At 39.9% G+C, this 12,174-nt stretch overlaps 1 protein-coding gene across 1 annotated transcript in view; it reads left to right on the top strand.

Annotated features, from left to right (window-relative positions):
* Positions 1–4,538, top strand: part of naa25.S (N(alpha)-acetyltransferase 25, NatB auxiliary subunit S homeolog) — a 35,199-nt gene extending 30,661 nt beyond the window's left edge. Inside the window, exons 21-24 of the mRNA XM_018244223.2 lie at positions 73–170; positions 309–416; positions 656–802; positions 3,101–4,538. Coding sequence (XP_018099712.1) covers positions 73–170; positions 309–416; positions 656–802; positions 3,101–3,223 — 476 coding nt within the window. The 3' untranslated portion in view covers positions 3,224–4,538. The remainder of the gene's footprint in view (positions 1–72; positions 171–308; positions 417–655; positions 803–3,100) is intronic.
* The last annotated feature ends 7,636 nt before the right edge of the window (positions 4,539–12,174 follow it).

The raw sequence follows: 12,174 nt of genomic DNA, 5'->3' as shown, positions 1-12,174 counted from the left end.
GAATATTCCTGGCAGCCTTGCTGGCACAGTTCACCCGGCATTGACATGGTCTGCATTGTCTTTTCTCTGCAGATCTGTTGCACAACTGCAAAGGGGACATCATGGACATCCAGAGAGGGAACTGCCGAACCTCCTCCCATATTATAGAGAACTTGGTTTTCTTCGTTGAGGTGAGTTCTTGTGCTTACAATCACAGCCCATAAAATAAAATGAAGCCTGCTTGTGAACTGTAGTTGAACAGTGCTGTCTAGAATCTAATTCTACATTTGCCCCCTGCCCATTCATTCTTATTTTATTTTTTTACCCAGACAATCTCGATTAGTTTATGGGTATCAAGTTATTTTGCTGGTGTCCTGCGACCGTTTAAGTCAAATCTACAGAAAAAGAAAAAGAAGAAAAAAGATAGTTGCGTTACAGTAAGTACAGTGGGATTCAAAAGCTGACTGAATAATAATGTTGGTCCTAAATCCAATTGTGCAGTTACTTGGCATGGCTTGGTATATTTAATCATGACATTTATACCATATATAGAGCCTTGTCTATGAACACATGGATAGCTGCCCAGCACTTTATTGAAGTATAATCCTTTTATCTATTGGCAGTTGCTTTATACTTTGATGTCATGTAAATTCTTATTCTCCCTTCTGTATTGCAGCCTCCGGTATTTACTGGTTTCCTGGATTATATTACTGGTCTGCAGATATTGCTGTCAAATATGATTGATCATATAACGGGGCTGGAAATTTCACTGACTGCACTGAAACTTGAAGATCTTTCATTGGACGATATCCTATTTTCAGAGGTAAATTAAAGTCTTCCAAACAGTTGTACTGGGATTATTTAATACAGGCTAAAGATATTGATTTTAGTTGTTTTGAAGGAGTTTTGGGCTACAGCCATTGCCTGTGATTTGAGAAGAGTGTACAGATGGGGATCAGTCCTGGATAGGTGAACAAACAGTGAGATGGACAAGCCAGGGTACATTAATACAATACAACGGGGCACTGTCTGTAACACAATGCCACTTATTTTACATTACACATGCTGCAGAAAGAGAAACCTGTGAGCAGCATTATTATTATTATTATTACAATGTATTTTTAGAGTGCCAACATATTGAGCAGTGCTGTAAAATAAACGTGTTTATACAAAGAAATCACATGAATTACATATATATAACATACAGAATTACATACACAACGACCAGTGGCAAAGGTGAGGAAGGCCGTGTGCAAAAGAGCTTACAAACTACAAAGGGAATGTAATGAGACGCAAGGTGTGGGAGTGTTCACGATTAGAAATAAGCAGGTGAGCGATGTATCATCATATGGCATTGTATTTGGTAGCTAAACATAGTGACGGTAGGCTTCTCTAAAAAGTATGTTTCAAGAGGTCTTTTGAAAGCAGAAAGGTTGGGTGAAGGTTGAGAGAGGCTGACAATTCTATACCTTTGTGACTTGTTGGAAGAAGTGGCAAAAAATGTTTTATGAAGCATAAGAGTGCAAGAGTAGAAATACAGGATAAAAATTTTAAAGTATGAAGTAACAAACTTGCCCATAAAAACAAATGTTTTCTTGTTATCCCAGCTGGTTCAATGTTGATTGAAGAGAATCCCAGTTCCCTTTAAGCCTCATCAATGCCTTGTTTAACTGCCATTTCCTTGCACTTGTGAGATGTTAGCACTTAGGAAATGTTAGCACTAGTGCCATCCTCCTCTATACTGGGCCTGAATTTATATGTAGCTGATTGAGAAAACCACAGCCTAATTGACTAATCAATTAACCAGCGATCAAAGATTTACAGACACCAGAACCAAGTCTTGGGGCTAAACAAATATCTCTTGCACACTGAGGAATGGACACAGATGTGTGTTTGAGATATTTATCAAAAGCACTAAATCAGAGTACGCCTAACAGACAAAAGGTATTGGGGTTAACAGATACAAGCAAGGATATGAATTACCAGAGTTTATGCAATATGCAGGAATTGCAATAGAGTATAAAGCAGTATACAGATGAGCAGAATTATCTGTAGGCGTGAGCCTTGTTTAACTGCCATTTCCTAGCACTTGTGAGATGTTAGCTCTAGTGCCATGCCCCTGACATTTGTCCAACTGAAATTAGGAATGGGTATCTGTACTCTTCAGCTAGCAACTTGCATGTGCTCACTATCCTATGTTGTACGATCCATAATAGTAAGAAGTGAAACATTTTCCTATACATTCACACACAGTTTGTAATGGTGTGCTGATGCACCGGGTGTAGGCAGTGCAGCAAACAGTGTCTGTAGGTGTTGGAGACAAATTCTGAGGGCAAAGCAAAAAAGCACATTGTGTTAAGGATGCACCGAGTTCTACTTTTCCCAATATGGCCAAATACTTTACACAGGAATCGAATCCGCTCAGTCCCGAACTGCAGAGCCGGGCCACTTTGGCCAGGCGCCCTAGGCAACCTGGCTGGTCGCGGGGCGGAATGTGGTGCGCATGCGTAAACTACCGTTTTTGTGCACATGCGTGAACTACCGCTCTTGCACGAATGTGCAAACTGACGCATGCGCTGAATAACAAATACACGGCCAAAGTGAATAGATAGTCTGAGAGAGGGACCGGACATGGGGTAGGCGTCAAGAGAGGGTACGTGCACCCCCCCAGCTTTTGCGCCCTAGCCACGTGCCTACTCTGCCTACCCCTAGTTCCGGCCCTGCCGAACTGACTCCGTTTCCCGGGGCAAACAGGTTTTCTGCTGAGAGAATTGATGCACACGTGGTCAAAGCTTGTGTGACACTTTCTGATTCGGTTCAACCTAATCCTGCTGAAAAAGATTCGACCAAATCCTGGACTCGGTGCATCCCTACATTGTGTATGTTATTTACACCTTGCCCCACGGGATATTTAGCACAGTAGATGATTTGAGGTGTTTTGTTACCCACAATTTTTATGAGCTTAGCAGGCAATGAGGAGATTTCAGGCAATCACACAAACGCAATTATGGTATGATCATTAACGTTTGTTACTTGTGTGGAGCGGCACATTTCTAAACCCTCAGTCGATCACTAGGTTTTGGTTAAACATTTAATCTCGCTTTTCTCTTTCCTTCCACAGGATGAAAAGAAGTTTACAAAGCTGGCAGTAGACAAGGTTCACAGCAGCTACCTGCACTCACTGCAAGAGATCGGGGATCTGCTAAAAAAGAGACTCGAAACATTAAAAAAACTCAAAATCTAGAATGTGACCCTGCTTCTTAAAGTGGTCATTATCACAAAGAGCTCCTGGTCGCCATCTTAACCTTAATCCAGAACTTCCTCAGAAATGCATGAAGGACTTAAACCATCAGCTTTTTTTTTTCTATTTTAGGTTTTGAGAATTACTTATTTACGGCTACTTTAAATTATTGTACATAAACAAGGAAGCAGCACCCACAGTTTGGGTTTTACCACTTTTTATACATAATCATAAACCTGTTGGCAACAGCAAATGGATGTTCATACCCATTTGATCATCATGTGAACTTGGAAACTTTGGAAGGATGCAGCAATAGATATCCGCTTTATCTTGAGGAGACTAGTTCAGTCACCACTACAGTTCTTTCCCATTAATGGCACAGTACAGTTAATCTTTATTTTATTTATCACATCCTTTTAATCCTGCGATCTGTCTGCTTTGAAAATGGCTTTTTTTTTTTTTTTTACTTTATTTTAACTCAAGACTGAATCATGAAACTGAGTGTAGCAGCTGTGTTCATTTCCAATGCACAGTTACCAATAGAAATCATTTCCAGCTGGAATAACACAAACAAAATGGACTGCAGATTTTGGGAAGAAAATACATAATGGATTTTCGCTACAAGACAAATGTTGCACAAAAAATTCCTGCATTTAGAAGTTGCCTCCTGTAATTTAAACTAAAAAATATTTCAGCTTTGCCTGGAGCCTCGTTGCCTCATTGCCCATATTCAAGTGAACACAGGTTTTTGTTTTTTTTACTTGAGTCCCGGTGCTTCACGAGTTAATATCTTTGGTTCTTGTGCTGTTGCTTCTGGGAGGAAGCCCTTCTCTGCATAGGCTGTCAGAATGATGCTTCTACATGCGGCTCCTTGCACTGCTTTGTAAGCTTGTTTATGCAAATCAAACCTCATTGGACTGTTGGTATTATAGGAAAGTTAATATGTATGTGTTCAAATGCAAACCTCAGCCCAATGTGCAATATAACCAACAAAAAAGCCTCTAGACCAATGTTGAACTATGTCTCCCAGGACCCCTCAAATCCTGCTAGATGTTGAGGACTCTTTGAGAGTTGTAGTTTAACAAGAGCCGGGGGGGCCACAAGCTGGACTTGACCTGATTTAGACATGGGGACTGTTTCAGACTTAAAAGCCCACATTTGTTTAAGCATCACAAAAAGCTGTATTTAAAGTTCCAGAGATTCTGACAATCGAAACATTGTCATAATCCTATGAACACACATTTTGTTAGTGATGCTAGGTGGTTGACAAGAATATTTTTAAAATAAATCTCTACATAATAAATTGGCCTTTCATGTATGCTGTTTTGTCTGCCGGTTCCTTTGCTGCTGGATCCCGAGCACAGTCAGACCGTGACTATACCTCTTGTGGCAAGCTAATATGGATATAGCCAAATAATAAAGTGGCTCTATTCACCTGATTATGTTTTAAAAGAATATAGAATTGCATAGCTGGTATCCATAAATAGATATGGGATCCGTTATCCAGAAAGCTCAACATTATGGGAAGGTCTTATCCCATAGATTTAATTTTTCAACAACTTCAGGTTTTTAGAAATTATTAAGCAGTACCTTGTACACGATCCCAAATCAGATATATTTAATCCCCATTAGAGGCAAAGCAATCCTATTGGCAGTATTTAATGTTTCATTTTAAGTAGACTTAATGCATGGGATCCAAGTTCCAGAAAGATCCCTTATCTGGAAACCCTTAAGTCCCAAGCATTCTGGATAACAGGTCCCATACCTGTATATTGCTAAAACCATAAATGTTGCTTATTCTCTTTTGTCTGTAGAAAATGGAAAAAAACGTAATTCTGATATTCAAAAAAGTTTTTTTTTTTATGATCTCAGTCTGTTAATTGTAGACTTGTAAGTCTGATGCCAGTATTTGGGAAATTATTGGGGAATTATTATTGGTAAGAGATAACATTCAGGATTTATGTATTGGACAAAGAAAGTAACAATTGTAATCAGTGGACTGTATGCAGCATAGTTCAAAGAAATGTACTGCCTTTTATGAAGCAGAAGTTATGCTGCAGTAGATGTGGTCTACTTCGTATTTATGCAGTAAATGTTAATTATGTGTAACGGATTAGGCATATACAGTATTAATTTATACAGGTATAGAACTGTGCTAGATGGGTCAGACATACAACTGATCAGAAGGTAATGGGGAAAGGAAGATTTATAAGGATTTATGTAGAAAAGTGGAAGGTAGTATTGATGATGGTGTAGAGCGAATGTCAGATGGGATGACTGAATCCATATTTTATTCTTGTAGAATATCAGAATCTAATGGTGGCTATATATATCTATATATCTATATATCTCCGAATATTTAAAATTCAGTCTGGGTGAGGAGTGCATCATCTTGTTGATGTTTGCCACCCCCCCTCCAAAGGGGCCAAACAACTGGATCCCCCTAATATGGCCCAGCTTAATGTGGGCTTTATCTGGGAAAGATGTTAAACAGGTGGCTATTTACATATAGAGCCAGGTTAAGTTGCAGATGAGCCTAATCCAGTAACATATGGTTGAGTATTTTGGGGCATCAAAGAAATATTCTAGTTTGGTTCCACTGATTTGCTATAAAGATTGTGGAACACTCCTTCCAATTGACAGCACTGCAAGAAGCACTTCTTCTTCTGAAAAGCCTTTATTTAATTATGGGCTCTGACTTGGACACTAGCAACGTTTCTGAACAACATCAGTCTTTTATCAAGCTACTGAAAACAGCTCAAACATGTATAGTGCATTGCAGAGAACCCATATTACACCACAATACAATTACACTCTATATTGTAACTGAAAGTATTTTAGTGAAAAACACTAAACATTAAAGTCCATTTTTTATTTAAAAAAAAGCTCCAGTAGAAAAAATAAATAACTACCATTAAATACAACACTTGATAAATCACCAGTAAACCTTACTCAAATCATATTCTCTATTAAGGCCATGGAGAACCAATGTATTTAACAAGTGGATGGATGGAGTGTACACAATAGGACGGCCCAGAGAAAAGGGACCAGCTTGGTAACTGCAGAGATCACAGACATTATTTTTATTGCTTATATTTAGAACAAAGAAACAGAAAAACATGCCATTATAATGCTAAATTGTAAGTTGCAGAACCATGGGGTGGGGGAACTGTGGTTTCTGCATATTCGCATAGGTAGCAAGGTAATGCCTTTTATATATGAGAGACATTGCATCGGGGTGTGGGTTAGATTGAGCACTACGTTTTTGGGGAACTCAATCCAAGGTTTCTACATTTGCCAGTATTTTAATATTTTCTCCATCACTCAGATGGTCGGCCTTTTTTATCCAGTCTTTCAGTGATGGGAATAATGGTTTCTAAATTCCTGTTTAAGAATTAACCCCATTGTATTCTATCTACTATGTAACGTATGCCACTATTTAATTTAGCCCTACACAGGAGCTCATTTATACAAACTACTATAGTATAGTTTATAGTAGCAGAGGTACATTGCTGAATCAGGCAGTTAGAGCACATTAAATATGTCCGTGACTCGCAACATGGCTGTGTTGGTTGCAGCTGGGGAAAATCGGACTCAGACAAAATGTCTAAAATTGACTTGAAAAGGGGAATTTTGCCTAAAGCCTTTTATTTTTTTTCTAAAATGAAAAACCTATTTCTAAGCCTTTCCAATACACATTTATTACAAAATGCCGGAGGTTTTCAAGTTATGTGTAACTTCTATTGAAAGCAGTATTTGTTTATCCCTTTCTGGGCTCTGGGCCTGACTAATAAAACAATGGAACAGGAGTCGGGTCTCCCCGGTGACTGTTAATCAGATTTATGTTATCGGACTTGGAATATTGTATCAATAGCCAAAACTACACGTGCAGAGAATATAAACATGGAAATTCAATTTACATATAGCTTTAAAACCAGTAAACGTTTTAAATCAATATATATGGGAAAGTTGCTTAGAATTTATTTTTTTCCACTGTGCAAAAAAAGGGACAGAAAATAATAAATACCCAATTATGACCCTAAATGGCCTTCATGACTGGGGGCCCTCTTGTCATTTGGACTAACATTTTTTTTATTATGATTAATGCCTTCTTGAATATTTGGTGGATGCTGTTTTTGACTATTTGTAATAAATTATAGAAAATGCATAACAAGGCCACAGGGTTGTATAACAGGGGACACATCTAAATAATAATGTGTTTTAGAGATGTCCAGTCTGTCCAAATCATAAACTGTGTTCTATTAATGATACTTAAACATATCTGTTGGCTTCCAACAAAACTCGTGGGGGTCATTTATCAACACTCTGCAAAATTGCCTGTGGGCAGCAACCCATAGCAACCAATCAGTGCATGGCTTTTTCAGGCAGCTGTAGGTAGAACAATGAATACAACAATTTGATTGGTTGCCATAGGTTATTGCCCACAGGCAGTTTGGCCTAGTGTTGATAAAAGACCCCCAATGAGTTTTTTTTCCCCTTCTTTTTTGTGCTTCCAATTTCTTGCTATCTGTTCACTCCTCTGCATTACTTTTCTGCTTTTATATTGTTCTGGAAATATATGAAGTACAAAGAATTGTGGGTTATCTATAGTGAGGCATAAGCCTGCTGGGAAATATACCTTTGCTATACTGAAAATATTTTCTTAGAATGTTAAGGAAGGCATCGAATGGGTTGTTTCCCTTTGAGTTAACATTTAGTATGATGAAGAGCAGGGGTGCCCAGACTTTGTTACACTGGGATCTACTTTCAACACCTGGCCCCCATCAGGGGATCTACCTTGCGAACAAGTGGCAATTTTTTAACCATGCTCATTTTTTGGTCACACCCCCTCATTACCGTGTTCATTTTACAGGTTATGAAAGTTTGAACACACTCCCTTCCCCTCTGTGCTTGCTGCTCTCAGCCCTCCTTCCATGTCCATACCTGTAGCCTGCCCTCCCTTCCCCTGTGTCCGTGTCTGTAGCCTGTGCTCCCTTTTCCTGTGTCCATGCTTGTTGCAGCCCTCCCTTCCTTCCCCTTTGTGTCCGTGCTTGTTGCAGCCCACTCTCCTTCCCCGTGCCTGTAGCCGGCCCTTCATTCCCCTCCGTGTCCCTTCCCCTCAGCCCCCCCTCCCTTTCTCTCCGTGTCTGTGCACAGTGTCTTGTATTCTCTCACCCAACTAGTTTATGTCTGACATTATTGGTGGCAACTGGGCAGGAGCACCTTTATAAATAAGAGGCAAGGTGGTTGGTCTGGGTTTGTTAGGATGGCATGGCAGATAATCTGCCCGTAAATCAACTGCTAGAGGGGCAATCAGTTGGCCCTAATCTGGGTGACATCACTACTGCACATATCCCAGTGTGCTCCCCACCTCTATATGATCTCTAGGCTCATACGTTTTGCAAGTTGTATGGGGGAATAACAAACAGGCCGAACACTAGTATACTTAATGGGGTGGTTTACCTTTTTGTTAACTTTTTATAAGTTATAGAATGGTCAGTTCCAAATAACTTTTCAATTGGTCTTCATTATTTATATTTTATAGTTTTTTTTTCACTTATTTGCCTTCTGATTCGTTTCAGCCTTCAAATGGGGGTCACTGACCCTATCTAAAAAAAAAAACATTTTCTGTCATGGGAAAATTTTTTTTTTCAAAACGCATCAGTTAGTGCTGCTCCAGCAGAATTCTGCACTGAAATCCATTTCTCAAATGAGCAAACACATTTTCTTTGTATTTAATTTTGAAATCTGACATTGGGCTAGACATATTGTCAGCCTCCCAGCTGCCCCCAGTGATGTGACTTGTGCTCTGATAAACTTCAATCACTCTTTACTACTGTACTGCAAGTTGGAGTGATGTTATCCCCTCCCTCCCCCCCCCCCAGCAGCCAAACAACAGAACAATGGGAAGGTAACCAGATAGCAGCTCCCTAACACAAGATAACAGCTGCTTGTTAGATATAAGAACAGCACTCAATAGTAAAATCCAGGTCCCACTGAGACACATTCAGTTACATTGAGTAGAAAAAACAGCCTGCCAGAAAGCAGTTCCATCCTTAAGTGCTGGCTCTCTGAAACACAAGACCAGACAAAATGACCAGAGATGGCTGCCTACACACCAATATTACAACTAATAAAATACGCTTGCTGGTTCAGGAATTGCATTTTATATTATAGAGTGAATTATTTGCAGTGTAAACCATGTAATTTAGAAATATAAAATAAATCATAAAAAGCATGACAGAATCCCTTTAACCTTTCCTGTAATCGTTATTCACCCGAATCCCAAAATAGTGGATTTAGTGCATCCCTATATATGAGATGAGTAAGAAAATGTGACCCTAGAAAATAATAATAATAGGAAAGATATAATGGAAATGTAAGAAATTAAGAAAAAAGACAGGAAGAGGGAAAGCCTAGGGCTCCCGGCCGATTGGCCTGGCTCTGCTGCACACTTTAAGAGCATTGCATGAATTGGGGCAGGGCATTCTAACATTAACTCAGAACAAAGATGGTTGTCCTTTAAAAAAATATACAGATACAATCCTGAATGCATTCAATGTTCCATTATACATGAGAGTAGTTTAAAAGGTGTAAATGCAATTTTCTTTCCCTTTCTGCACTGCTTGTGGTCTTGAAACAATATATCAGCAGTAAAGCTGGCCATAGATGTTGAGATTTTTAAAAGATCAGATCCTGATCGTGAGACCACGATCTTCTCAGAACGATCGTACCAATTTACCATCAACTAAAGACCAGTTTGCCAGGAAAACAAAGGGGAGCTGCCTGCTTGGCCCTGCAAACATAGATAGATTGCACTGGGGCCGACAAAGATTTTTTGACCTGGCCGATCAATTTCCCGACAGATGTCGGCCGAAAAATCGTAAGATGTACGATCGTTCGAATACCACTAACCGCGCGATAATTTCGAAGGATTGGTCGGGCTTCCCAAAAATCGGTCGTTCGGCAAGAAGAATCGTCGCGTCTATGGGGAGCTTAAGCCTCACAAGATTCTTCAATCATCTGTTAATCAGCTGGACCCTGCTGCATCATTTCAAAAGTCAGAACTATCAGGACAGAGAACAGAAAAAGACCAAGATACCGCTTTTAAAATATATAACTTTAAAACCATTACAAATACAATTTCCTTCATCAGCCACAATTCTGTTTTTCCATTTATATTCCCTTTAGCTTTAAAGCAACAAAGAAAAAAAATATTTAAAAATAAGCATTTAAAGTCAGACAGGACAAAAAACAGGAATATGCTTAAAAATGTAATCAAACCTAAACTTTTTTACAAATGCATCTCAACATTTTGTGGCCCATGACCATATGGATTGCAATCCTAACCTTGCTCATCAAGTTTGTCTGGCTTTGCTTGCTTCCCTTCCTAATTCTGAACTTCGTTTGAACCTCTCCTCTGAAACGCTGCTGCCTATCCATGACAAAGACCTGTTGACCTCAATCTCGTTTAATCACTTGGAACTTTGTTTTTGGCTTCCCAGTTAGGGCACAGACATGCGGAGATTCGGGGGGATTTAGTTGCCAGGCGACAAATCGCCTCTTCTTGGGGTGACTAATCTCCCCGAACTGCCTTCCCGCCGGCTAGAATCGAAATCGCGGCGGGATGGCACTCTGATCGCTTCTTTTTCCGAAGTTGCCCAAAGTTCCCTCAGGAGGAAACTTCGGGCGACTTCTGAAAACAAAGTGATCCGAGTGCCATCCTGCCGGCGATTACGATTCTAGCCGGCGGGAAGGCAGTTCGGGGAGATTAGTCTCCCCAAGAAGAGGCGATTTGTTGCTGGGCGACTAATCTCCCTGAATCTCAATCTCTGCCCTTACTGTTCACTGTTGTGCTTCCAGTTCCTATCCTAAGGCGAACCAACAGCTAGTGGCAGATGTATCAAGGGTCGAATTTCGAGGGGTTAAATCCCTCGAAATTCGACTGGGGAATAGAATCGAATAGGCAATTCGGGCGAATTTACACGCCGGCGAATAGTCGAATGGGCGAATAGTCGCACGATTGAATATTCAATCGAAGGATTTTCATTCGATCGAATGATCGATCGAATGCCTTTTTATTCGATCAAAAACTTAGAAAACAAGCCTATGGGACTTTCCCATAGGCTTTTAAAGCAATTCAGTAGGTTTTAGGTGGCGAACTAGGCAGTCGAAGTATTTTTAAAAGAGACAGCACTTCGACTATCTCAGCGTTTTTGCGCTCGGTCTTTTCGAATCATTCTACTCAGGCGAATTTACGCCAATTCGATAGTAGAGGAGAGCAAAAAACTACTCGAAATTCGAGCTTTTTTCCTTCTATTCCTTCACTCGAACTTAGTGAATGGGCCCCCTAGTGTGAGGCACTTATAGGGATTGAAACTTTCATGCTGAAATCAGCCTCATTAGGGCATGGACACACATGCAAATCTTCATGCGTTTTCAGCGAGGTTCACGTAGCGGTTTTTAAAAAGCTGACCACCGCGTATATATGCTAGCGTAATGTGCCATTTCCTAAACTTGAAACCGCTTAGCGTATTTATGCTACAGTCGGCTTTATTTAAAAACTGCTGCGCGGACCGAAGATCCGCATGTGTGTCCATGCCCTTAGTCCACTGACCAGTGGATGCCATGCCTGTCCTTGCTTATGGCCAGATAGCAGCAGATTGACAATTGCCCCACTGGTAGAAAATACCGCCATGTGTTTACGACCTTAGGCCCCACCTACAATGTGCAGGCCACCAATGGTGGCATTATGGAGGACATTATTGAAATTGAAAAAAAGAGACCATAAGCATGACTAATAAATGGTATTAAAATCTGGCAACATAGGGACTTGTTTACATACATCAAAATATATATGAGCCTTCTACTGTAAATAAATTTTTTTAAAAAGTGAAAAACCAAGCTTAAAAATGTTATCATACCTAAACTGCAAACAGAAAATAAAAGCATTA

This window comes from Xenopus laevis, chromosome 1S (genome assembly GCF_017654675.1).
Source record: "Xenopus laevis strain J_2021 chromosome 1S, Xenopus_laevis_v10.1, whole genome shotgun sequence".
Classification (NCBI taxonomy): Eukaryota; Metazoa; Chordata; class Amphibia; order Anura; family Pipidae; genus Xenopus; species Xenopus laevis.
This window is presented reverse-complemented; position numbering and strand designations above follow the sequence as displayed.